General features: G+C 38.3%; 3 protein-coding genes across 3 annotated transcripts; 1 reads left to right on the top strand and 2 right to left on the bottom strand.

The window, feature by feature from the left end:
- Positions 1-1,028: 1,028 nt before the first annotated feature.
- On the bottom strand, positions 1,029-8,578 carry LOC104439870 (probable polygalacturonase At3g15720). The gene is made up of 11 exons (XM_018870235.2): positions 8,510-8,578; positions 6,746-6,883; positions 6,462-6,605; positions 5,842-5,994; positions 5,688-5,699; positions 5,246-5,453; positions 5,085-5,166; positions 4,866-4,974; positions 4,615-4,728; positions 4,183-4,389; positions 1,029-1,163 (listed from the first exon to the last, which is right to left on the bottom strand). Exons 1-11 carry the CDS (start codon positions 8,576-8,578, stop codon positions 1,029-1,031), a joined length of 1,371 nt encoding a protein of 456 aa, XP_018725780.2.
- Positions 8,579-10,928: 2,350 nt separating this feature from the next.
- On the bottom strand, positions 10,929-17,443 carry LOC104437679 (DEAD-box ATP-dependent RNA helicase 15). Its single transcript, XM_010050675.3, has 12 exons — positions 17,281-17,443; positions 17,043-17,165; positions 16,736-16,836; positions 15,744-15,916; positions 15,348-15,579; positions 15,100-15,218; positions 14,372-14,425; positions 14,099-14,283; positions 12,592-12,736; positions 12,411-12,494; positions 12,260-12,323; positions 10,929-11,229 (listed from the first exon to the last, which is right to left on the bottom strand). Exons 2-12 carry the CDS (start codon positions 17,156-17,158, stop codon positions 11,219-11,221), a joined length of 1,284 nt encoding a protein of 427 aa, XP_010048977.1. The 5' UTR covers positions 17,159-17,165; positions 17,281-17,443; the 3' UTR covers positions 10,929-11,218.
- Positions 17,444-18,629: 1,186 nt separating this feature from the next.
- LOC104437678 (protein BUNDLE SHEATH DEFECTIVE 2, chloroplastic) lies at positions 18,630-23,097 on the top strand. The gene is made up of 5 exons (XM_010050674.3): positions 18,630-18,769; positions 18,851-18,957; positions 19,112-19,175; positions 22,505-22,601; positions 22,784-23,097. The coding sequence occupies exons 1-5, from the start codon at positions 18,709-18,711 to the stop codon at positions 22,860-22,862; spliced, it is 408 nt and encodes a 135-aa protein (XP_010048976.2). The 5' UTR covers positions 18,630-18,708; the 3' UTR covers positions 22,863-23,097.
- Positions 23,098-27,786: the final 4,689 nt, after the last annotated feature.

Here is a 27,786-nt window from a genome sequence, read left to right as displayed (position 1 = left end):
TTCTTTTTCTTTCCCTCTTCTATTTGCTAATGGTCATACCAGCACCATGCTAGGCCTCAATTGGGCAGGCTCCCCTCGCCAGATTTGGCAAAGGTTGACCTTCGACAAGGCCAATGCAGCATTGTCGAGCATTGCCTAAGCGAGACCATGGTTGCCACAAGGCCTTGCCATTGTGCCTCCATCCACCATAAACACTAGCCCCAGACCTGCTTGAGTCATTGATCTCTCTCTCTCTCTCTTCCCCCACCCCAACTCCCTCCCTCGTACGCGCACGCACACACCATGCACAAAGGTTGCAAGCCCCAACAATGGAGGTCTTAAGTCGACCTCACGAGATTTAGCATGGGCTAGGCCGCCCTGGCTAGGGTAAGGCCAACCCTTACCAGGCCTTGCTTGGGTAACAATAAGCCTTGCTAGAGTGAAGCCTAGTGAGGCTAGCCCTCTCGGCATGCAGTAAGTGGCCAAGTCATTGGCCATCGGCAAAAAGAAGAGGCAAAGAAAAAAAAAAATAAAATGGAATAAAAAAATAAAAATATTAATTATTATAAAAAAAAAAATTTAAGTCCATATAAGTGCCAATTATGCCATGTAAGACGATCGGTACTCACGTCAGTAATTTTTAGCCAAAATTTTCCAAATAAATTCAATTGACAAAACATAAAAATGTTTAGAACTCAATTGTCAAAATTAAAATGTTCATGACCAAATTGATAAAAATGCAATAGGTTTATGACCTTTAGGACAATTTTTCCTAATGAGCAACAACTATGGACATATTGTCACACCCCAATCCTCGAGCGCGTGCTCATCCCTCAGTGGTCGATAAAATTTGTGACGTCTCAGGAGGCATTGCTGACTCATTCAATTTAATGCACATGTGGAAGCAAATTAAACACCATTGACAACAAACAGGATGGGATAGAAAAGCAAGACAATCACATCAAACTAAACACCTTCATAAACAAACCGAGTTTATATACAAGGTCTACAAAAGATCAATTTTCAAAAATGAACTGTCCTACAACCTACTAGTCGGACATGTTCACAGATCTTTCAAACTCCACCGGCTCTGGGGGCACCGGGTCCTCCACAGCTTCATCAGGAGGGTCAGCTATACCCTCGCCAAAAGCAGCATTGACAACCACAGCGGGAATCTCAAAACCCTAGAGAGGACCCACCCTATATCCATTGAGTCCATGGCGGAACCACGCCCTGAATTGATGTGGTACCCTCTCAGGTAGGCTTTCATCGACCAAGATGGTGGTCACGATCAACTCATAGACCCAATGACTACCAGGGACCCGAACATCTATCCCCCACTCAGTAATAGCTCACAACTATCCAAAATATTCCGGAGGAACTACCATCTAAGGAACTAAAAATATTGAGCCCACGATGGGGTAAAATAATGTCTCAGCAAGTTCACCCCCTAAACTCCGACTAGGAAGGAAATATGCCTAAGGGCGTCCTAACCACATAGCCACACAATCACAAAGATTTACCTCGTCTCAAATCCTTCCTGCATAGCAATGCAATTCACATCACAGACATAAATAGTATTCATGCTCAAACAATTGGAACGCCAACACTTTCATCTCAATAAACACAAAAGGGTCTCGATTATATGGCTAAATCGTTATAACACGTCACATTCCGTGCCACACAATTTTGTCCCATAATCCAACTCATCAATTTCACTCAGCATACATTTTAATTGTTAATCACAACCACACACGGGCATGGCCTACTCGAAGTTCGACAGTCTTCTAGTATAGCCAGGCGTCGTCTTGCCTCATCGAGCATGGCAACGTCACTATGTCAACGGCATTTCATAATAGAACATCGGTCCAACCTCTACTACGACCGACATCCATTGGTAGGGCATCTCATATAGGCGCACGTCCAGCACATAGCTTGGGACGGGTTCTCTTAACCAACAAACGACCATTCAATCTCAGCCCATGATACTGTGCATTGGACTCAAATGCCTCAATTAAAATAGTGAACCTGGCCTATTTCATTTGTATTAAAAATACACAATGAAAATAATCATGTGTGAGTACACAATCAATTTGAACTAGAAAAACCAATATCCTTCCTTTTCAAATCCCACTATTTGATCTAGTATTTAAAACTATTTTCGGTGTCAAAACCCAATACCCGGTAATTTCTAAATAATTACCAAAATTTTCAAATTTTGAATTAAATACTCAAAAATCAAAATCACAATTCAATTGCACTCAATTGCATAAACTAAGCACATCATTGCAATCGGCACAAAATTCTGGTCACCGACTATCCCAATATATTTACCAAAAATAATAATTAATTAAATAAATACCAAAATTAATTAAATAATTCAATTTAAATGCAATAAATAGCAACTTAGGCCGGAAATGCTAATCTAACTACCTAAATAGGTCTAGAAAATTTTTGAACCTATTTAGATAAATAGTACGACTACTTTAGGCCCTAATAAATCTGTTCTAACAACCTAACATACACAAACAGATAATAAAATCACTAATCCATTTTAACTAACCACCTAAACCCTTAAGCATCATTTTATCTCCCTAAATAGAGTTTAGCAAGTAAACCCACTGGTTTAGCGTTCCGATAAGTTCACGGCAACGGCAACGCGAAGGCGGGCGATAAACAACCCCACAGCGACACCAACGAAGGTTCGGAAGGGCTTGAAAAAGCCACAGGAAGCTCTCAACCGAGCTGAGGGGTTTGGTTCTGTCCAAGGCCGAACTGAAGGGAACCAAGGCTGGAACGGTGAGCTGAGGTGGACCGGTGGCTGCAGCGAGCGAGTAGGGGCGACGGCGATGGTTGGACGGCGAGTAGGGGCGACAACGATGGTTGGACGGTGACGGACGGTGGCAGTGAGGTCTCTACGGTGACCAGGATGGCTCAAGACAGTAGCTAGTCTTGAGCTAGAGACGAGACGGCAAGGACGCACGACTAGGCTCGCGGTTGGCAATTTGGCGTGTGACGGGAGGCGAGGGAGCTCCAGCTACTTCAGGCGATGGTCAACGGTAAAGGGAGGAGAGAGAGCTAGTTTCTCTGCAACTTTGAGCCCTCAAAACAATCTAAAATGGAGTCAGCAAGGTTGAAGAGGAAGAATATGGCTACTGCAGCTTGGAGGGGGCCACAAAAATCAAAAACACTTGAGTTATTGGCCCTACCACCTTAGCTGGCATCCTCAGCCAAATTACAGCCCTCAAGCTTCCCAAACAAGCTTCCTAAAGAGTCCAAAAGGTTGTCTCCCCCTTGGCTACGAATTTGGACAACTGGCCATCCAATTTGATTCAATTCCCCTTCCATTCTCCTCTAATTGAACTCATTTCAATCCCCATGAATTCTACCAAGATGCCACTGTCCCTCTTAGGATTTTTCCTCGTCAATTGAACCAACTTGAATCCCAAAAACGTGACCTAAAACGGTCATCTGATTTTTCCAGTCAAAAATTGTCCTACTTTGAATTTTTGCCAAAAATCTCGGTTTGCAGAAAAATTTTAAGAATGTGAGTTGACGGTCTTAAAATAAATTGTGACATGACAGAATCGGATTCAAATTCGCGGTTAATTTCAATCTGGCGCGATTTTAGCGTGACCTAACCTATCACGTAACTTTTATGAATTTTTTGGTGCAATTGACTCGTGATCGATTGTTTTCGAGCCACATTGTACATTTTCGACACATTGGTGACTCTCGGTTGTCATGAAAATCTCGAGATTTCAAATATGGACATAGGGTATAGAAATAACAGAAAAATTGATTTAGTGCAATTCGACATAAATTTTTCCATTAGGTGGAATCGTCCACACACTAATCACATACCTCTATCGAGTCGACCTATCTCCAATCTCTAATCCGTTTTGACAATACCGTAATGTCCCTTGCAAATTAACACGGTCGAATAATCAATTCCTAGTCGAATTCTTAAGTCTATTGCGATTAGATTCCTTAATGGTTTTACCCGATAGACTAGTTATCTCGTGAGTGGCCAAACTAGAGAAAAGAACTATAGGCACATCGATGAAAAGCCCAACTTATTCAATTAAAAACAGAGCCTAAAATTCAAGATATCACACATATCATAAATTGATGAAGACATGTCTACATGTGTAAACCGCAACTTGCTTCTGTACTTGGCAACTACTTAAGCAAGCAACGCACTCGAGGTGTGGTCAAAGTAGCTGATCCATGGGCATTCTTGCACCAGGAAGTGACCGTTTTCCCAGGCGTCGATGATGTGATCATATTGTTGTCCAATCTGATATCCAGGCAACCTATGCTGGAACAACTGAGTATGATGGCTTGATCCGAAGCACTGGTCCCCCGAAAGCCGGTATACGTCACGTTGCTCACCGCCACGCTCGATGCCTGCATCGATGCATACATCGTCTCAACAACACCCAATAGAGGAACCTTAAACCTATTACTGCTAGATAAACAAAAGTCTCCTGTGTATACAGGTCGTGGAAGCTTTTACTTGAGAGGCGCTCCCGCCTCGGCGAGCAACGCTTGACAAAAAGAAACGTTTTATGTTGTTAGTTCTTTAGCTTGCGATGTTACAGAAAGGTGCTCAAAATTTCCTTGCGAGATTACCAAATTATCTTGAGCTACTTCATTGGTATAAAATTGGTCGATGATGATTGGATTCTTCACTGCGTTGAGCGTGATTTGATCAAAAGTAATACCCTTGGCGTATCCCGAACCTCCCTATATGTACACAAAAAGAAGAGAGACAGGTTAGTGGGAGCAAAAAGAAAAGAGCAAGGGATCTATATGATCGTACTTTTTTTCTTTATTGAGATCTATCATCATTCTTTTTAAGCTATGGTGGACCCCATGATCACCTGCCAAGTCTTGATCCTCGCTCCATTCGTAGATCCAGTGAATGTGCAATGCTGCACTTGTACCCCTTCGACCGTGTCACTGATTCCATGTTCACCTAAGCTTCCAATGCTATACATGCATAGAGACACAACGCTTCACATTTAATATGTATGTATCCTAATTATTAGGTTGGATCAAATTAGGCTCATCTCAACAACGCTGATAACATGGCAGCTGACCTTATACCATGGCCAGGTCCACATGAAACTCCAGTGATAGTAATGTAGCTGGAGTTACCATTTATAGCAATGCAATCATCCCCTATATTACACAGCATTGAGCAGCAGATCATCACCATGTATGACAAAACTTTACTGCAATATAATTAGAGCTTATGTACCTGTTTGAATATTAAGTTCTTGGATGTTAAGGTGGTTGGTGCTAGAAATGTCGATCCCATCTGTGTTAGGGCTAGTTTCAGGTGCAGAAATTCGGAGATTGGAGATGGTACCGCCATCACAGCCACTGATAGAGATGTGATTCTTTGGACTGTTAATGTGTTGCAGTCCACTTAGCACTAGATTGATGCAATGAAAAAAGGACAGGGCCTGCGACACAGTTTTATTGTTATTCTCATCCACAAAAGCAATTGGAAAAGCAGGCCACATAACATAGCGCAAGCAAAAGTTCCCAAAATTTATGGAGATATAGATTCTTTATTTTATTTTTTATTTTATTTTCGTAAGAATATCATATAAATTATCATGCTCTCATATCCATCACTATATCAACTAATAGAAAAATCTAGAATCGGTTCGAGGCATTGGACAATGGCTTCTTACAGTTGGTCTATTCTCACAACCCGTCGATCCCTGCAGAAGAAAATCATAATTCTATTTAGAATGCATAAATATATGACAGCGAAAAGTAAAGTTGAACTTACATCTATATATTGACATTACACTTATGTATACGTGATGATGTGTGTTGACTGACCTTAGCTCCACCCCACCAAAGTGAACCCTGGCCGTCGACTTGTCCTGATCCTTTGACATTGAGATTGGCCACGTCTTGGAAAACCAACCAGCTATCCGCTGAGCAGCCTTTCCATTCACTTGGTGAACTAGGAGCAACTAAAGTCCCATCAATCTGTTCTCCAAAAAGAGAGAATCACATACATTATGCTATGTTTTGGAGCAAGAACGTTGTGGCAATGGGAAATACTTTATTAATAATTGATTGCTTAAACTTAAAAATGTAGAGATTCAAACCCTTAAATGATCGTGCGGCTTAGTAATTAAAAATTTCTATAAGGAATTAAGTTCTTTTGCCCTAATAAGATTGGAAAGTAAGCTTATTTTGATGTACTCAATCAAGTTATATCCTCTTTGAGTCAGAACTCATATCGAGTGAGTTCGTTGTTCGAGGTACATCTAGTCGAATAGCTCGACAACCAATCTGGCATGCATCATGACGCAACCAAAAATGATGGAGAACCTCGTGTGTGTAATTTTCGCCACCAATTTCGACTATTACATTGTCAGCCTCGAATGAGTTTTCGGTTAACAAAACATTAGCTAAATATATTAATCCTCCAAGATCTTTGTCCCTCTCACCTTTACGATAAAGCTTGAAGACTTGCACGGGCCCTTGAAAGAGACAGGAGATAGTTTAAACTTCTTCCCACCAGGAACAACTAAAGTTGGCGTTCCTCGTGCTCCGCTGTCTCCACAACTATCTCCCCAAGCTTTCACAAAGGCCTGAAAAGAACAAAGGAAATCATCACATAAACACGAAAAAATCAATCTAGACAACAAAGAAATAATGAGAAGACAACACAGGCTTTTTTCAATAGGAGTGGAGAAAGAAAGAGAGAAATTAAGATAAAAAAAAAATATACCTGGGTATCATCATCGACTCCATTTCCAATTGCACCATAGTTTATCACATTGTAGATGGGTGATGCTGCAACGATTCCATGGCTTGAAAAAGTTGACGGAGCAGCGAAGAGGACCAAGTATATTGCAGCTACAAATCCCTGCATGACCAAAACAGCTTTTGAAGTTGAGCTGGGGAGCTAACCAGTCCAGAGAAAACTGGCATTTTTCAAAGGGAAACGGGAGGAGTGACAGCTTAGACATCGGCAAGAAAAATGCTAGATACACTAAAAAGTGTCGCTAGATTTTATTATTAAGCGGTATAACAAATTATTTTCATTGGGAAAATTTCAAAAAAAAAAAGTTTTAAGTGTGGTCGTTCTTTGAAAAGAGAGTCAAAATTGACCCTATTTCAAATAAAACCTCGAAGTGACTAACTTATAGTCAAATAAAAACTTCAGCTCACTGGCTGGCAAAATCTTCGTTGGCAGGCGAGAATGTATATCTCACAAGCATTTCACAGAAATGGCACATCAGTTGCATGTGTTCTCCGGGATCTTATTTGAGACTAAGTTGTCCATTTCAGAGTTCTATTTCAAATAAAGTTCATCCTGTACTCTTTTTTGAGAAAATGGCTTAACTTCAAGCCCTTACTCGAACTTTTACCTTATCACAATGCTTAATTTGGTCTAAGGGGAAATAAGAGTAAGGTCGATGAAAGGCCCTGCTCAATGCTTCACTAATTAAAGAGCTAACGATATAAAATCAACGAAAATGTGGAATTAAAAACACCTAACAAACCCTCTCCTTGTAATGAAGTTTCACTACTGAAGTACTGATCAAACCACACTCATTGAGACTATCCTTTTGAAAAGTGGTATAAAATAAAATAAAAATAAAAGAGCAATTTCTTTTTCTTTTTCTTTTTTTCAATTTAAAGAAGCATGTGAAAAGATTGGTTTTCGTAAATTGTATTAGATACATGCTATTTCTCGGATGAGGTACAACCTTCGTTAATACAAGCATCCACATGTTTCATGAATTTTCACATGTTGCATATGCAGTAAAAACATAAGACAAAAAGCCAAAGACATGGCCAGTGAAAATTGAAAACCAATAGAACAGTAAGACTGCCACTGTCCCTAAACAGTGAGAAAATCAAATCGTGCTCGTCAAAGATTTAGAGGTAGAAATTAGTCAAAAGATGCATAAAAAAAAATAAAAAAAATAAAAAAACAGATGAATCGTTTAGGTACCGACTAAGATGATACTCACCATATGGAACACTAACATGATAAAGGACCTTCTTGGCTAACAGAGAAGACAAACAACAGATGAAATGCGAGATGGAGAGATATACGGATGTTGTCCTAAACATGTTCCTAGAGATTTTATATATAGACGGAATTATAGAATCGTTTAGGTACCAACAATTCGCAGCATTTATTATTACACCTATTACAAGGACAAATGAAAAAAGACATCTAATCCTCTCCAACTCAGGCACCAAAAGGGAAAATTCCACTCGTCTCGTTTCATATTCTTAGTGTGTATTTTCCCATATATGGCAAAGCTTAGGAGGTTTTGCCACCAAAACAGCTCATCTACCGAATGAGTAGAGATGTGACATATTATCTCGAATTACCTTAATCGAATTCTTGAAGTCTGATTGCATAGTATCTTAACAAGAAATATCTTAATTTCCTATATTTGACGCTAATTTGGATAAGATCAAATTGATATGTCCATCTAAGCAATTGATTTTTGTGATCAGCATGTTACTGTACCTTCCAAGTTCCAATTGTCCTATTAAAGCACACTAGAATGTTATCCCCACGATAGCGATTAGTCCCCATTGTCAATAGATCTGGAACATCGGATTGTTTTGGGGCTGCATGGTAACATTTCTGTTCTTTTTTTGTTCCAGGGAACAAAAATAATAAATAAATAAAAAGTGTTTTTTATTAGAAAGATGCGTTTGGTAAATTTGTTCTTAAAAAAAAAAAATAGAAACACATTTGGTAAATTTTATTCTTTTTTTTGTTTCTTTTAATTTTTAATATTTTTATTTTATTTTTCATTTTTTCCTTTCTTTTTTATTTTTCTTCTTTCGGCCGGTCACCGGCCTCCGGCCGACCGGCCAACGGGGCCGGCAGCCTCGCCTCGCCAGCCACGGCGAGCCTTGCCGTGAGGCCGAGGGTGGAGGCTCGGCCCGCCGGGGGACTCTGGGCGAGGTCGCCGACCTCGACGGCATCGCTAGCCCTCGAGATCGCCGACCATGGCCAAAGACGCCGGCCAAAGAAAAAAAGAAGAAAAAAAGAAGAAGAAAAGAAGAAGAAGAAAAGAGAAGAGAGAGAAGAAGAAGCGTTTTTCAAAATCGTTTCTAGAACAAGAAACAACTTTTTTTGTTTCTCATTTTTGTTCTTTTTGTGTTCCGAGCACAAAAAAAAAAAAAAAAAAAAAAAATGTAAATGCAACCAAACACGTTGTTCTTTTTTGTTCCAGGGAACAAAAAAAAAAAAAAGTGTTCAGAAACAGAAATAAGGAATAAAAACATGCAGGCCCTTTCTATTCCGGGAAGGAGCAAATTAGATTAATTATTGAGACACCAGTCTGGGCCACCTTACTTACCTAGTAAAAGTGCCTGGTCCCAAGGTAGCAATTCTAGTGTAGTTGTCAAGTGTTGGAATGACAAGTAGAAGAGAGTAGTTTCTTCAAAAATGGAAAGAGGCTATTTAAGAAATTCGACTAAAAAAAAAAGTGGTAAAATATGGCAAGGTCAAAAAAAGAGAGGAATTAATTCGGATGGATAGTAGATTTTTCTTAATCAGTCCTATGGGGGATGGGAAGAAATTATAAAAAAAAAATTCTAAACCTATCACACTTGGTCAACTCAATTTTAAATATTTCAATTTGGCTAATTTAGTCATGAACATTTTGACAATTTGCCAATCTAGTCTTTTTCGTTCAATTTTGATTGGACATCGCCGATGGTCATCTTATATGACATACTCGGTTGGTATGAGCAATTTCAATAATTTTAAAAAAAAAAATTTGAATTTTTACATTTTTTTCATCTCTATTGTTCTTCTTGTTTCTTTCTTTCCTTATTTTCCTTCTGAGTTCGACAAAGTTCACAAGCAAGGCTCGGCAAACCTCAAAAGACTTCATAGAAAAAGAAGGAAAAGATAAAAGATAAAAATATTTAAAAATTCAAAAATATATAAATTATAAAATTATTCATATTTACGTTGATCATCCTACGTAGTATTCTCAGCGCCCAAGTTAATAATATCCAATTAAATTGGCCAGCATGACTAAATTGACAAATTGTCAAAAAATTGGAACTAAATTAGTCAAATTAAAATATTATGACTGAATTGGCACAAATATAATAAATTTAAGTCTTTTGTTAAAACTTTCTTCGGTGATAACTATACTTTTTAAACAGAGCAAGAACTGTAGAAATGATCTCTCTGGTACAGAGGGATGTAGGGACCCAGTCCGATTCATTCGGGTGAAGTTCCTTAAAAGGAGTACTCAGCTCTTGATCATTTGGCTCATGGGAACGGGTTGCATCATTAAATACAATATTCGAACAACACATAAATTAAAAGAAAGTGTGGGACCTACACAGTGCCATGCGTCACAAATTGCCACGCTGTACGATCCACCTCCTGAATCCAATCGAGACAAGATGCTACATGGCCGGGGGCTGTCTTCTGAATTCACAGGGCCACCTCTAGAATCTTACCTAACGCGACGAATTTAGCTACAATCTACGCAGAGACCGATGAAAAACTATGTTGCGCCGGTTGAGATTACTTCGCCGCTTTGCGTTTTTACGTACCACCTTCTCCCCTTTGTATCAACAACAAATCTTGGTGGAACGTACACGACAGCAAGTTTCGTATCCGCAATTCTTGACGCATGTCGTGCCTTCTGCTATACATAATTAATCATTTGTAAATCCAAACGTTCATTATTAACTTTCTTTGTGAGAATCCTATTGACACTTTACACACAAGAACCCAACAAAGACCCTTCACATCTTTCGCTATTCTGGAGTATGCATACCGATCCATAAACATCAAGAAAGCCTGCTTTCTTAACAATAACGATAACGATAACTTTGCCCACCAAGAAGGTTAACTTTGCTACTTTGCAAAGTCCTGCAGCTTCCTATTTCATGAACCTTCGACATTATTAAGTGTAAGACTCAATTAAGGAACTCCATTTATATGTAATTCAAACTGTCAAATATGATTAAAAATCACACACCAACCCAAATCACGCAACTAAACTCAAAAACGTTAATCCATAGCTCTACAGACAACTGTTCTAGTATGCATTAAATCAAGTCCTCAAAATCTACAGCAGAACTAAGAGAGATGCTGACAAGAACTGCAGAAAGACTAACAGGGACATAAGATACGCCTCCAGCTTGAACCCATCCATGCCCAGCTGTGTCAGAAGTTGTCTATCCAAACAACCCTCTAGGATGGCACTGCACAAAAGCAACAAGATACATGTTAAGACCTTACCATGAATTGAAATGCTAGAATGGCCAAGAGCATTAAGCATGATGTACATTTCAGAACATCATTGCACAAGGAAAAGCTGAACAGAGAGCAGAAGCCAAAGAACTAAATATGATATCCCCACCATGCAATCGAGACAGTTTCAAAAGATTTTTACTCTTCAACATGTGACCAAAACTTAAAATAAAGTGTCAACCCATTAAAAATAGGGTTGGGTAAAAAGTTTAGTGGTCCTAAGCAAGTAGGCTAGACAACAAACTGTTAAGTGGTCTTGGGCCTCTCTCACCCAAATGCTGGCTCAAGAGATGAGGCTTTCCCTTGCAACCGATATGAGACAACCTCAAAATTTTCCCCTCATACATCGGGCCTAGGTCGAAGCCGTAACAACCCAAACTCTCTCGTGTGACTACTGGGTCTAGACTTCTTGGCACCCCGAGCTCTGATATCAGTGTTGGGTGGTTTCAGACCTCTCTCCCCTCAATGAGGTTTTCCCTCACATTTACAAATCAACCACCAACCCCTTCCACAACCTATGTGAGACAACCTCAACACTAACTTGGTGCACAAAAACAAGCATCCGATAAACATACTGTATGTAGACCATTAAAATAGGGTTGGGTAGAAAGGTTAATGGTCCTAAGCAAGTAGGCTAGACTACTAACTAGTGAGTAATCTTGGGCCCCTCCCACCCCAAAAGCTAGCTCAAGGAATGAGGCTTTCCCTCACACAACCGAGATGGGACAACCTCAACAATCTCCTCCTCATATGTCGGGCTTAGGTCAAAGCCGTAACAACCCAAACTCTCTTGTGTGACTATTAGGTCTAGACTTGTTGACAAGCCAAGCACAGATACTAGTATTGGATGGTCTAGGGCCTCTCTCACCCCAATGAGGTTTTCTCTCACACTTATAAACCGACCACCAACCCCTTCCACAACTTATGTGAGACAACCTCAACACTAACTTGGTGTACAAAACAAGCATCCGATAAACGTACTGTATGTAGAGGTATCTATCTGTTCAGGAAGCTCCTTTATATCCACCTCGAACCTAGCTTGAACCTGAAATAAGATATTAAATATAATGAACACTTGCATGGAAGATACCCTAAAATGACAAAAGAGCACCAAAGAGCACCAAATTGCAACCTGGTTGAGTGTGTCAGAATCTGAAGCAGAAGAAACAAATGTGATTGCCAAGCCTTTAGTGCCAAACCTTCCAGCTCGACCAACCTGTGGTAAATTTAGTACAAAAATATGCTTAAATTTGTTTAGGAATCCTAATACAGCTAAACCAAATATATTTGTAATATAAGATTATGAAGGATACCCTGTGCAGATAAGTGTCGGCAGAATCTGGCATGTCATAGTTAATCACAATATTAACACGTTCAATGTCAATCCCCCGACCAACCAAATCTGTCGCAACAAGAATCCTTTTATGCCCTTCTTTGAAACCTTTGTACCGTGTCAACCTACAAAACACATCCTATTATGATAGCTACTAAAACTTTAAAATGTTGCAAGGCAACTACACTGCATAATGGCAAATGAAGAGAGACAATGCAATCTCAAGCAGAACAAGAAGTTCATAATCTCCCAAATACAATTAGAAAATGAGCACCACTTAGGACATATTTGGTATGACAGTATGGAATTGAATAACAGATGGAATAGAAACGAACAAAGATTTCATTTTTTTTTGTTTGGCAAGTTTCTGGGAATGGAATAGAGTAAGATTTCTTTTGTTTGGCTTTTAGCAAAATAAATACGGAAAAGGAATCGGTTAACAAATAAAACTTAAGGACACTTGCATTTTCATTTAAAATGGTACTTACTAAAATTATAAAATCATTTGAAAAACATTAGATGATTAATAATTTAAAATAATTATTGAAAAATTTATATATTGATAAATAAAATTCTTTCACTTTCATTTATTTTATGAGTCCATATGGCTCTAGCCTTGGAAGTGGAATGCTGATTCCATGGCCTATGGAGTGGAATGCCAAATTTTAAGGAGTTGGTGGAATGAACATTCCCCAGAACCACCATCCCATTATTCACATGCTGATCCAAGCATGAAAAAGGGAATTGGCACCTGAAATTGTGATTCCATTCCTACTCATTCATGTAAATCAAACATGCCATAAACCACAAATCTAGTCTAATTGCTTATCAACTTATTGTTGTTTTCCTTTGCATTTTGGTAAGATAGCCTCTCAAGATGCTTCCTACTCTAGGAAGGCATCATTGCTCATTCTTACAAATCTAGGTCCTCTTCCTCACCTAGATCACTAGTAAGAATAATTAGGATGAACAAAAGCCACTATCATATCCACCACTTCACCCCAAGCATCCATGTCCCGATGAAGCAAACTTTCTACAACCTGAAACCGTGGCATGCCAGGTTCAACCTGAGTTGCCTTAGCAGTAAGGGCATTCCTTCAACCATGCCTCAAGAAGCAAAGGTCAGCATTTACTACTTATCCTAAGTTTTGCACCATCAGAGTTTGCTTGATCCTAGATAAGGAATCTCGCCAAGTGAACACAATCTAATCAAGGGCAATGAACCTAACAGCCCTTCTTTGAAGGTGCTCCGTATTTTTGAAAAGAAAAAAGGGCGTGCAGTAAGTATCATTCTCCACACTATTCAAACTGAAATGCTGTTGTCTGAGGCAAACACATCACTATGATTATCCATTATAAAATAGTCTTGATAGAAGAAGGCTATCAAGAGCAAACTCATAAGATTGGCAAAAAAAAAAAAAAAAATCTAGCAACAAAAAGCACATATAAGCACGTGCAGGGGCAGAGAGAGAGAGAGAGAGATGAACCTTTCCTCCTGTGACATGCCAGAATGGATGCATATAGAAGGAAAGTTGCAATCCACGAGTAACTTGTTTAACTCAGCAGCTCGGCTGACACTTTTGACGAAGATTACGACTTGATTGAAGTCCAATGCATCAAGAAGGTCATTTAGCTTGCGATTTTTCTCCCCTTCACTTAATTTGATGTAGTGCTGCCAATTCAGCGTGATTTTCAGTCAGAACACCGGATATTTAACTTTACAGAAAGGAGCTACACAAGAAAACTCGAACTATATATACCTGTACAAGACCGTGAAGGGTCAACTTGGCCTCGTCAACATATATTTCCATAGGCTGAAAGGAACAAACGTCAGCAAATTCAGTCAATCAGATTAAGCGCCCTCCTCAAGCTAGGAGAAGCCACTACGAATTGAACAATGCATCATCCATTGAATTGCGACCCTGTTGCATCTGATTTGGCTCCTTATCAAGCTCTCCACTGTCGCAACAAGCTGAAGTCGTACTTGACAAATTCATGTTTCAATTAACGACCCCAGCAACCGATCACCACAACCATCAACCCTCCCCCACCCCCCAAAAACCCCCAAAACCACCACCACCCCCCACCCAAAGCCAGGAAAAAAAGAGATAAAAAGACAGTGAGATAATCCAACCACTTCACCCAGGGAACGGGGGAGGAGTAAAATGCCCACGTTAAATCCATCCTCTGACCAAAACATCAGAAGAAAACATCAAAGATGCCAAGAACGACAAAGAAAAGCAAACAGAAGCTTCACTGGAATATTCCCACCCTTCATGGTTGACAATCTTAACTTCCACCAATTTCCCCCATCTAGCCGGATATTCCGCGTGATGAAGTTAAAGATACAGCAGATCGGCGCCACACACACAAGTTGCCCAGGGGAACATGGAGTTGCCATGCTGCAAACATCTACTCTAGCCGTAAAAAAGGCCGCTAATATCAAGTTAGACTTCAAATTCAAGTTATAATGGTGATGAGACATTACATCTTGCATAAACTTGTGGCAAACCGGGCGGATTTCTTTGCTGAGGGTTGCTGAAAACATCATGACTTGCTTATCGTGAGGCGTCATCTTGAATATCTCCTGCACATCTCTCCTCATGTCTGCATACGATACAAACAATGTCCACAATGACTAAGCTGCAACCTACTGCTTGAAAGAAGAATCATCAACTAACTACTATCAGAAGGCAGAGCTTCTTGTTTTCTTTTTCTTTCTAAGAAACATCATACCGAGAGATTCGAGCATCTTGTCACACTCATCAAGGATGAAATGCCTAACATTCTTTAAAGAAAGGTCCTTGTCCCTTGCCAGAGCCAAAATTCTGCCAGGTGTGCCAACAACAATATGGGGGCATTCATTCTTCAACAGCTCCTTGTGGATTCTGACATTGACGCCACCATAAAAAACTGCAATCTTGATCTCTGGCAAATACTTACTGAACCTCTCAAACTCGTGACAGATCTAGACAACAACAAAGAATGACTATCTCAAAAGGATTACAAATGCAATATAGAGGAAAACCCCACAAACCTACTGACAGAACAAGATCATCCATAAAGGAGAATGAAAATAACAACCTTCTTTTCCTCATTGAGATAAGACATGGTAAGATAATTAAGAAGTACCTGATAGGCTAACTCCCTCGTGTGACAGAGAACAAGTGCAGCAACTTGCCCAGCAACCGTTTCAATTTGTTGCAAAGTTGACAAAACAAAAACAGCTGTTTTCCCCATCCCAGATTTTGCTTGGCAAATGACATCCATGCCCAATATAGCTTGAGGAATGCATTCGTGTTGGACTGATGAATCAAAGAAAGTTGCATTGAAGGAACCTTTGGTAAGTAAATATTATGTTCCTGCTCCTTTCACTTGAAAGGTTTACCACCATAACTTTTTCGCTGAAAGATTGTGATGCTAGAATATTACCTGAAAGTTTAGATGTAAAGAAGCATAAGACACTGAAAGTGGCACAAAGGAGAGAGAAATGCCAATTCTGAAGAAAAACTTAAAAGGGGAAAATCACAGGAAAACTAATATTCATGGGCTAAAGCTAGGCAATCATGCAAGTCAAAGGTATCTTTTCTCCAGGGAAAAGTTAATTAATTGCCTCAATTTTCTTTCAGAAGTAGAGTCATCCAAAAACTAGAAAAATTTAGAAGAAACATCCACAATAGAACAAATTCCTTAATATGCTCGGCAGGTGAATACAGAAGAACTCAAAAGGGGAAAACTACGTAAGATGTGAAAAAGATGAAGACAAGAGCCATAGATATATACATCATCTTCCATCACAACTGCTACGAGAGGTTCATAAGCCTTCCTAAAGTGATCAAAACTTGAAAGAAGCATGAAAACAGTTTGATTTCCCTTAAGAATTTTCTTACACATCAAGATATCCAAAGAAAAAGAATACTTTTTCATTCATCCCCATCCAGATTTCCTTTTCCTTACGTCCATCTGCCGTCATCCGCTCTTTGCTTCCACAATATCTTATCCAAATATATAGAACTGATAGAACAAAGAAAGACAGACACACACACACACACACAACACGTAAACGATCCAGTCGACGACCAATACATAAACATCAAAAGAAGTTCAATGAGTATGAAGTTTGCCTTCGGATGGGTGCTCGAAACCGGAGTCCACAATAGCACGAAGCAACTCTGGCTTCAAAAGGAAGTCTCTGAAACCGGAGCTGTGAATCCCGACGTAACCCCTGCGCACGACATCGAAACAACAATAAGCTCTCCGCGCAAAGAAATCGACGCCGTTCACCGGCAAACGCGAGCTCCAAAACCCTCGAGTTCCCATCTCTCCCTACTCTACGCGCACAAAAACGTCGCCGTTCCGATCCAACGCCAAACCCACAACCTCGAGCGAAGGAAAGCAAGGAGGGCGGGAGAAGGAGAGAAGTACACTCACTTCTTGGTGGCTTCGCCGTTGACCTTGGCGGAGGCGGAGTCCATGGCCTTGTCTTCCTCCTCCTCGTAATCGAGGAGCTCCTCCTCGTACGCATCGTTGTCCCTCGTCTCTCCCATTGCCTGCCTGCAGCGCGAACGCGCACGAGAATTCGACCGTTACTTCGGTGCGGGGAGAGATTCGAGCGCGACGGATTAGGGTTCGAAACGCACAGCGCGAGAGAGAGAGAGAGAGAGAGTACCTAAGTGAGTAACGGTTCTTGCGCTGCTGATGCTGCTGCTGCTTCTGCGGAGGAAGGAGAGAGGAGGTGGAAAGGATGTCGTGGAGGATGAATTTGCAGAGATTCTCTCTGCTACGAGACGAGACGAAGTGAAGAAGGAAGAAGAAGAAGAGGCGGAAGAAGAAGGAGGCGGCGAGTTCGGTTCGTGATCCGAATTGGGACAGCGCGATGCGTCGTCCGAGGCGACTCGCGACCTGTCGGCCCGCCCGAGCCCGTCGGGGCCCGAAATGCAAAAGGGACGGGCCGGGCTGGCGTTCGAGGAAAATCAAGTCGGGTCGGGTCGGGTCGGAGATCGTGCCTCCATAGGAAAAATTACCAAGAAAATTACCGCATGACTTCTTTGTTCCCGCACGCGATGATAAATTTTGCACATCTTGCCATCTTCTCACATGACAAAAATGCCGTATAATAATCTTTTTAATTAAATTTCTAATATGTGTTCATGGACTTTGTAGATCATGTTGATGAAATATTAATGGTAAACGTTTCAAATTCCGTCTAGGTTTTATCTCGTAACGGAGCAAAAAAATTTAGAACTCATAACATATCTTACATATTGAGAAACCTAGAATCTACTTTATCGTGAATTTCAACGTTAGTTACAAGATTTACTCGAGTTCCACATGTACTTTTAATTGAACAATTGTGGCGAATCATCATTTTTAATGACCACTATGTGCTATAATTCATTAATCACAACTTATAGTTATATACATAAAAATTATGAAATATTAACAAAATAAAAGTTTTAATTATAGATATCATCGGAAACGAAAACTCAAACAAATGGATTCATATTACATACTCATAATTGAAAATCATAAAATACTATAAGATATTGCGAAAATATAAAATAATAAAAAACACAAAAACTTATCGGTTTAGATTTCCTAATTTTTGAATCTAGAAATACTAAATCAATTAGGTCGATTCTCAAATTCTCGTTCTTTACCCTAAAATCATATTTATCCCTATAAAATATCAAAGCTCCGCCAAAGATGGGCTTGAAAATTTTCTCCTTTTTTTCGCTTAATGAATTTTCCACTTTTAAGTAGCTGTGCGTTAATTTGGCTAAAGAATTATGTTAATTATTAAAAAAACTGATAATATTTTTTTAAAGAAAACAAAAGAAGAATACTAGCTCGAACCGAACCGAATAATTTCGCTCCAGCCCCATTTTTCTCCTTTTCGGGCCGTCCTACACACGAGACCCTAAAAATCAAGCCCGATCTGTTCAGGTCGGGCCGAAGATCCCCTCTACGCCTAGCCCGCCCGGCCCGTTTGCAATCCCTATCGTTTGAAAAGATATTTTTTCCAAGAGGCCAAAAAGGAAGAAGATATTATCTTCTACGTCTGCTTCTTTCGAGAGACCATCACCTTAACTCTTCCATGGCGTCTGCACCTTGGAGCTCCCCTCCTTCTCCTTCATTCTATGCCAACTCAAGATCAGGTCTCTCTCTCTCTCTCTCTCTCTCTCTCTCTGTGAGAGCTTGCTTTGCTTCACAGCTCATGAATTTGCTTCCATGATCAGAGAATCAGCTGACCAGTCCTGTCCCAGCACACGGAATTCGTCCAGGAGACCCCGGCACCACCCATCGTCATCCTCCAACTACCACGTTTCGACTGGTGAAAGCTCAGGTGAAGACATCATTATAACTTCGATGCAGACCGGCTCTCTACTCCGTTCAATCTTTGTCTGCTCCAGCGTAATTCAGCAGTACGCATCGTGCTTCTTTTGCTCATCCTCCCGCTTGGGTTAAACTCGATGTTTCTTTGAATTTTGCCCATCCAGGCTGCCAAGGGCGACGGGCGCACGAAACCGAAGAGCATGATTTGCACCGACTGCGACGGAAATGGTAAGCTCGTTGCTGCTTTGTGATTGAAGATCAGAGGGATTGTATTCTCTTTCTGTCACTTCAGCTTGCTAGTTCGCCTAGTTCTGATCTGCACCACCATGCATAGTCCTATGAATAAAATCTCTATAACAGGAACATAATGCTTGCCTGAGTTGGGCCCAGCCGCCGCTAACCGGCGAGGTCCGAACCGGTAGGTGTATACATCAATAACAAATTTAGACTCGAGTGTGTGCATAAACCAACCGCCCATTTAGGTACCGAGGCTAGGATGACCACAAATCAATCCTCCCCGTAAATTTTCAATTGGACATGTTGTGCTCTATAGACAAAATTTATGAAAGAAATGATTGGTGACCTTTTTTTAAGATAACTTACTAGTAACTTATAAAACTTTTATGATAATATGACTTTTTTTTCGCTTGCCAAATACTAGTTTCTACTCATTTTCAATTTTTATTTTATAACTTACCGACGCTTCTAATTTAGTAACTCTTATATGAAATTCAGAATATAAATTAATGTGATATATCAACTTTTGTTCAACTGACTAGTTTTAAATATCAACCCCATTTGAGTTTATTATTGTAATTCAGTGATTTTTCTATTGAGTTACCAATTATCATTTGCCTTGATTGGCAACCCTTTACATTTACAATTATTTTTAGAAATTATCAACCTAAATTACCCTTACCAACCAACTATTTCCCATTAAATTATCACTCAATAATTGTTTACCAACTCTTATTGAGTTTAGTAAAAAAAAAAAAAAACTCTCATTTAGTAAATTACCAACATTTACTTTTAAAAAAAAATCAACTTTTCTTATTGCTTATAAATTTTTATTTGCATTTCTTAGAAAATCCTTAAATGTACCACCATTTAAGATGGAATGGGTAGCTTGTCTTATGATTTAGTAAAAATTTACCAACATTAAGTAAAGTGACTTATCAACTTTTGTATTTGAGCTACCAACTCTATTTAAGTTTCAAAACAAAAAAACAAAACAAAAGCAACTCACATTAGAGTTACTTATTGAGTTCATTCTTTGTTTAATTATAAATTTATCTTATCTTTTACTTCCCTCTTAGTTGCGTCTTCAACTTACTAACTCTTATATGAAATTACCAATCTTAATCTAAGTTATTCATCAACTTTTTTTACGATTAAGTGATCAACTAATTTTGTGATACCAACTCTCATTTAAAGAAAGAGTTAGTTACAGACCTTTTTTCAGTCTTTTTTAATTTACCAACTTTTTATTGGATTACTATGGAGAATATAATTAATAATCACCAAACAAATATAGCAGCTTCTTATAATAGATGGTAAATCCAAGATGTTGGTAGGGAAGTTAAATAAAAGTTCTGTAAACGTCTTTTTCTGTTAGATATAAAGACGGTGATAATTATAAAAATTTAAATGTAAGTAACTAACTCTCATAAGAGTTTGTAACACAATATTAATTGGTAATTTAGCGGTAGCAAAGGGTTGGGGAGTAAGAGAAACAAAAAGTGTAAGTCAATAGTAAAATTGGTGGATTAGAAAACCAAATAAATGTTGGTAAGAAACTCAACTAAGAGTTGGTAACCCAATTGGTCACTTAATTGAAACTGGGTAATTTACATTGAAAAGTTGGTAGTTTCATCAATAATCGGTAAATTTAACTAACCAGCAATTACTTATTAATTTAGTCGGACATTTGCAAGGTACAAAAATCATGGTTGATTAGTTCAAGTGATAGTTGATAAATATATTAGGAAAGTGGCACATACTGGGGGTGGCAACTGTTTATTAAAAGCACACGTCTCTGTTTAAGTGATAACATGATGTTGATACGGCATAACTACTGGAGAAGCTGGGGTTGTCAGTAAGAAAAGTCAATAGAGGCGGGTTAATGATATGACAATTTTTTCGCCGTTAGATATAAGAGAAGTCGATATTAAAAAAAATCCAAATAAACATTACTAACAAACTCAAATAAGAGTTGATAATGCAAAATTAATTAGTAATTTAACCGAAGAAAAATTAATACTCACTCTGATTGAGGATGATAATTTTTAAAAGAGTTAGGTCAATCTCAAAAGTTAGCAAGCATGTCAAAGTAAAGTGGTAATTCAGTTGATGGTAAATTAAATGAAAAAATAAATATATGATAAGTAATTCATATGAAAGTTAATATACCAAGATGTTGGTAAAATGGTGAATAAAAGTTTATAATCTATAAGAAAAGGTTTTTTTTTTTTTTAAAAAAAAGATAAGAGAAGTTGCTCCGTTAAGAAAATCATATAAAATTAGCAACTACAATTAAAGTTGGTAACGCATTAGTAACTTAATCAGATTAGAGTTGCTAACTTTTCTAATTAAGGTCGGTAATTCTAAAAGGAATTAGTAAATGCAAGGGGTGGCTAAATAGAAAAGATTATAAAAAAAATCTAAACAGATGTTGATAAGTGACTCAAATGAGATTTGGTAAATCAAGTTAGTAATCTAATTGGAGAAGAACCAATAAATTATACAAACAAAAGTTGGTAAATTCATGTGATAGTTGATAAAAATTTATATTGTATGAGAAATAAGGAAAAGTTGGTAACGATAATGAAAGTTCATGACTTACGAAAACCAAACAAACCTTGGTGAGTAACTGAGATGAGAGATGGTAGACCAATGTTAGTTAATAATTTGAAAGAAAAAAAAAAGTTGGCCGGATAACTTCAAAGTAGGTAAATGTAAGGAATTGATAAGAAAAAATAAATAGAAGTCAATAAAAGATTAGATGAGTAGAAAATTTGTAAATTTTCTAAAAAAGTAACTTTACTAAAGTGTGAATAAGTTACTAAGATGCATCAGCCGTTACTGGAATATTAGGTGATAGGTCACCTTTTATAAATATTCCGACAATAGAAGATGTTTGTTTGTTGATTGGCCGTCGGTTTTTGAAAATCGTAGATAGGATTATAGAGTGGGCTACGGAGGTAAAAGCCTCTTGATCTCAGTTTGAACATGCTGCCATTCGGAATTGTCTCCCCATGGAACGCAATTGAAGAAAAAGGCATAAAAAAAAATGCCTTGGTCTTCTTTAAGCTACTGCCAAAACAGAGACTTCCCAAGAAACAAGATCAATTGGAACAGCCTTCTTCGCATCTTTCATTTCGGTCACCTTCGTTGACTGTCAGCAGAACGAAACCGCGAAGTTCCATCAATCGGGGACGGATCGGCCTTTGAAATCTCCATTGGAATTCTTACACACATTACGCGTGCCGATTACCTCATCGAAAACTTGCTGTCTGATCTGAAAATGGTTTCGTTTCGTGCGTTGTCCCAATACGCAGGTGCGGTCATGTGTTCTCAATGTAAAGGCAGCGGCGTGAACTCGGAGGATCTCTTCAATGGACAGTTCAAAGCCGGCGACTCCTGTTGGCTCTGCGGGTAAGCTCGACTCCCCCCGAAACGAACATCGGTCGCTCGCGGGCAATACTGAAAATCTCGGGCCGCAGAAACCTTTTCCTGAATTTTCAAGAACGCGGACTTCAAAACGTGCCGGTCCTTTTGGCATGCTCTGTTCTTGTAGTTGTGATCGTAAGCTTTACGCATGATCTTTGCATGTGCAGAGGCAGGAAGCATATGCTGTGCGGAAACTGTAACGGGGCGGGATTCATCGGCGGTTTCATGAGCACTTATGACGAGTAGACAAATCGAGTCGAGGCCGCATCTGATGAATGATGCTGCATCCGCAAGCTCCGTCAGGCTCGAAACCGAAAGCTGATTCAAGGTGTTACGAGGATGGATCTTTCCTGGCAATGTGTGGCTTACGAATGTGTAGATTTAGCTGTTTTCCTTTTACTAGTCAAGTTCTAAAATGACATATGGAATGCATTCCAAACGAAGCACACCGATACCTGCAATCGACAGCTTTTTTTCCACATATAGCAAGCACGCTAGATATCGAATCTAGTAACGATCGAGAGAGAGAGGGATTGTGTTTTATTTTAGGGTTATTAGGAGAAGTAATATATAGAGACAACCTTATATTTATAAAGATAAATGCGTATCCTAGTATGGCGGTTCATCAAGTTTTATTTGCAGAGTACATGATCCGCCGCGAACTCCAAATATGTTTTGAATTCTAGAATTTTCTACTAAATGTGACCACGAATAAGTTGGACTACTCGCGTTTTGTTGCTATCCCAAGTAATGGTAGGATCGACACCTGATAAAATTTGTCTAAACTTTTTGTCGCAATAGCTTCTACCTAATGAGAGGCATAACTCTTTTCGTATGTGGGTATATACACATTTTAACCATGGTTTTCCACTCACAGAAAACTCAACACACCCCTCTTACATTATCTATTTCTCTCGATCAATCTCGCTTTTGGCTCGTTCTCTCCAATCAGCAACGACGAAAGCACGGTTCGGAGCTAATTATCGATTTTTGACCCTTCTCCATTTTTATTTTATTTTTTAAAGCCAAAACGTTGTGAATGAGCCTTGTGTCCGTAATGTTCAATCTGTAGTTTGGTGATAAATCTAATTCCGTTTTGTAAATTTAGGGTTTCGTTTTTAGGTGGGCACCTTTTTTAAATAATCCTTGAAAAGATGGAATATTTACAGAAATAGAGGCCATTATTTCAACCTAAATTAAAGCAAGAAGTAGTCGACAAATCATAGAATAGAATCGGTATGAGGGTTCCAAAACATTGGAACCAACTATACCAGAAAACTACGACAATAACCAAGTTCAAATAGTAATTAGAAAACTGAATATTAGAACTGACAAAAATAAAGGGAGTGGAGGATCTGTTGTTTATTGAAGCATTGAATCTTGTATTTAGGTTTTGGGTGAGCCTTGTATTGTTACTTTTCGTTTTAGGTTTTTAAAAGAGATAATAATATAAATAATCTCTAAATTTTGACTTAATAAAGGGAGTGGAGGATATTAGAACTGCCAAAAATAAAAGGAGTGAAGGATTAGTTGTTTACTGTACGATTGAATTTTGTATTTAGGTTTTGGGTGCGCCTTGTCTTGTTACTTTTAGTTTAGGTTTTCGAAAGGCATAACGACACAGATGGTCCAAACTTTCGTCCAATAAGCAATGTGTTCCATTAACTTTAAATTTGTTCAACGTGGTGTCTGAAATTTTACTCAATATACAATGTCGTCCATGAACACTGTACATTCAATATATTCAATATTATTTTTGTCATTGAAAACTGTATAATTTATTTAATGTGATTTTTAGATTTTTAGTATATATTCAATATTTACATTAAATAAAATAAAAGTTCATAGACAACACTGTACATTAGGCAACAATTCAAACATCACGTTAAACAAATTTAAAGTTAAGAGATCACGTTACATATTATGTTAAAGTCCATGAATTATTTTTGTCATTTGCCCTTTTCAAAAAGTCATCGTCGGTCAAAAAAATACATTTGTCATAAATATTAGAAGACATATAAATAATAATTGTGAAAAAAAAAACGTGCAAATGGAAGTAAGACAACTAAAAAATAGTAAAAAATATAATACAAACTTAATTAGATAAACTAGACAAAGTGTAAAAAAATTAAAAATGACATTAGTATATTAAGATATGGCCAGAACCGACTAAAGCCAAATAATATACAGTCTTAGACCCAAAAAAAGAAAGAAAGAAAGAAAACAGGTAGGGTCGGCATCGACTAAGGAAAAACTAAAACTGTGATAATAATAGAGCAAAAAAGTAGGTTTAAAAAACTAAAATATTTAAGCACAACTACACAAAATTTAAAAAAAAAAAAAAAAATTTGTTTAGCAATCAAAGTAGAAATCAATGTTAATTATACATAACTTCGAATCAATGTTGATTTCACTGGCAAAATAACCTTTTTTTTTCTCTTAATCTAATTGTAGGGCATAAAAGAAATCATGCTCTTCTTTCACCACTCTATATAAGGGTGTCGAAGAACAGATCGATAGGAATCTATCTAGTTCAAGGTTCTAAAGTATGCAGATAGGTTCTAGATTTCAAAAATTGAGAAACTTATTTCGACGAGTAGGTTCCAAGTTCTAGGTAGGTGAACTAGAACCTTAAACAGGTTTTTTTTTTTTTAAATATTTTTCTTGGTCTATATCTTCATGCAATCCTATGGTATCCTATGGTATTTGATTATAAGTGCATAATTTAGAACCACTTGTTTGAGATTTCATTTTATGACTAAGACTTTTACTTTGTTAATAGTGGTCATTAAAGGTAACTACTTATTATAATCATTCAGTTAATAATACAAGTGGAACTTGGGGAAAACTTTGAACTTGTGAAAAAGTAGGTTTTAGGTTCCAAAAAATAAGTAACCTCTTCAAGCGGGTGGATTCTAAGTTTTAGATAAAACTTGTACAGAACATAAAATTATTCACTCCTAATTCTATCTATGCATTTCACCGGCCCACCAAAATTTCTCTTCGCCGCTATTATACTCCAACTTGGTAGTTTCCAAGATATAGAAATATTCGCCGTTCATTCTCTCAACCGCAAATTATTTCTTCTTTCTTTATCGTTTCATGTTTTGACCATTCACTCTATCTCCTTTTTTCACACAAACACGCGATGTTTGTACGCCCTTAACTAAAAACCTCAATCCAAAAAATAGAGATAAAAAGGAAAAGTTGGAAGAGAAGAAATATATGACAAAAAAGAATGGGGAAAATTTGAGAGATTCTTCTTGTTTGGCCAGTCGAAAAGGCATTGACAAAGAGACCTTCTCAAGGAGGGTACATCAAAGGCACTCCGCAGTTCCCGTGGAGCCCAACACGTTATCACAAGAGCTTCTCCAGGAAGTCATCAAGCAACCCCCCACAAGGAAGCTGCCGACTCCATCAAGTTATCACACTTTTCTTGGGCCATTTACGAAATAGTCCTTCTACTGTAGTCACTATTCAATTTTGGTCCTTGTACTTTTATCTCGCGACCGATTTGGTCCTTAAGCACATTCCATATTCTTTCCAAATGTCCAAGGAAAATGCTGACTTAGCATAAAAAAATGGACATGGTATAAGCAAATAAAAAGTCGAGGGGAAAATTACAAAACTGGTCCCAATATCATGCCCGTGTTCAATTTGAGTCCCTAAATTAATCTTCAGCCTTGATTTTAGGACATTTTTTTCTTCATCCAAATGCAAACAAAACGATGTTGACTAATTGCTGAAGATTAATATTTGGCTGTGAAATTTGAATTGATTCTTCCTAAATGATCACCGCGTGAGCATTACTTTCAAGGGATTAACCCATGTGGCCCGGGAGAAGTGTCATGACTCTAGCCTAATACATGTTTGTTTTGCCATGGATCAACAATGGTTAAGACAAATGTGCTAGCGGCCAATATAAGTAGGGTTATTAAATACCTATAGGAAAGTCTCATAAGAACTGCACGTGTAAGTTCCCTTGCTTATGGTTCATACACAATAAAAATCGTTCGGATTTGCTTAAGTCCACCACAACACATCAATCACAGTACAAGGATCATTCTTGTGATTTTCTCATTAAACTTTCTTTTTATATCTCCAATGCTTAGTTAGCATCAACGTCGACATTTTGTCAGAAATACGGAATTTGTCAAAAATTGTGATTAGAGATCAATTTAGGGACTAATTTTCTCACAAGAGAGAGCAGCGGGACCAAATTGAATAGTGGCAATAGTGCATGGATCATTTCTATAATTTCCCCTCCATCCTTTTCTGCTCCAATCTCAAACGGAGCCTTTTTGTGTGAGAGCTGTAACCAACAATGCTATGGATGTTTTGGGCTAAAGGGTTAAGGGCAGATAAAGACATGCCTCCATTTCGTTTTGATTCTCGTTGAAGAGTTGATGTATAGATAGCGCTGCTTTGGTTTTGTTGATGTCTGAAAGATACGGAGCCATGGAATGTGTAAGCGTTGAACAGGGAAAAGAAGGGAAATAACTTGGCAAGTACGTTTGGGTTAGAAAATAAAATTTCTCATTTTCATTTACTTGCTGCCACTGGGCTGACTGGTTTGGTCTTTAACGTGGGATGACCATGTATAGTTATGGAATCGAGCGGAGAATTTCTTGTGGCTTGGTAGAGTCAGGCTCTGTCTTTCTCTCTGTTGCAGAGAGGAATAAACCATCAATACGACAATGGGGATATCTTATACTACTGCCTTGCTTACATCCTCTATTTTCCCATTTTTGTGCTTCACTTTTACTACTGAAAGCTTCTGCTCTTTTTGACTTTGTTCCATTCCGTGAACCTGTCTTTTCTGCTCGAGATAGTAGCTGGAAACATAGTTATGATCTTTCATCCCTCACTATAATGCTGTTTGGTGCTGTTTGATATGATACCTTATAGGTCTTTTGAGCAAAAAACCTCACTACAGTGGATATGTTATGGGACTTACATCTAAGGATATTTCATGCATATCTTTTATTAGTTCACTGCAAAGATGTCACTGTTTTAATATTTTTCCTATTATCTCGGAGCACGGCATGGTTTTATAGTTCTTAAGGTAGAGAGAATTTTTCCAACAATAACATTGTATGAGAAAGCGTTTTGATTGGGATTTGGATACCGTTGCAGGTGATGATAAAGCTACATCCATAGTTATATACAA

The sequence above is a fragment of the Eucalyptus grandis genome, chromosome 3 (assembly GCF_016545825.1).
Source record: "Eucalyptus grandis isolate ANBG69807.140 chromosome 3, ASM1654582v1, whole genome shotgun sequence".
NCBI classification, from domain to species: Eukaryota; Viridiplantae; Streptophyta; class Magnoliopsida; order Myrtales; family Myrtaceae; genus Eucalyptus; species Eucalyptus grandis.
The sequence above is the reverse complement of the archived record's forward strand: the minus strand, read 5'-3'. Positions and strand labels throughout refer to the sequence as shown.

Coding starts and splice junctions, on each gene's coding strand:
- LOC104439870 (XM_018870235.2), bottom strand. CDS start 8,578: ATGGGGACTAATCGCTATCGTGGGGATAACATTCTAGTGTGCTTTAAT. Junction 4,729..4,865: donor CGAGGATCAAGACTTGGCAG/GTGATCATGGGG, acceptor GTGTACATATAG/GGAGGTTCGGGATACGCCAA. Junction 4,390..4,614: donor AAGTAGCTCAAGATAATTTG/GTAATCTCGCAA, acceptor GCATCGATGCAG/GCATCGAGCGTGGCGGTGAG.
- LOC104437678 (XM_010050674.3), top strand. CDS start 18,709: ATGGCGTCTGCACCTTGGAGCTCCCCTCCTTCTCCTTCATTCTATGCC. Junction 19,176..22,504: donor CACCGACTGCGACGGAAATG/GTAAGCTCGTTG, acceptor CCCAATACGCAG/GTGCGGTCATGTGTTCTCAA. Junction 22,602..22,783: donor GACTCCTGTTGGCTCTGCGG/GTAAGCTCGACT, acceptor TTGCATGTGCAG/AGGCAGGAAGCATATGCTGT.
- LOC104437679 (XM_010050675.3), bottom strand. CDS start 17,158: ATGGGAGAGACGAGGGACAACGATGCGTACGAGGAGGAGCTCCTCGAT. Junction 14,284..14,371: donor CCCTTCACGGTCTTGTACAG/GTATATATAGTT, acceptor CTGAATTGGCAG/CACTACATCAAATTAAGTGA. Junction 12,737..14,098: donor GGCATGTCACAGGAGGAAAG/GTTCATCTCTCT, acceptor TGTGTTTTGTAG/GTTGACACGGTACAAAGGTT.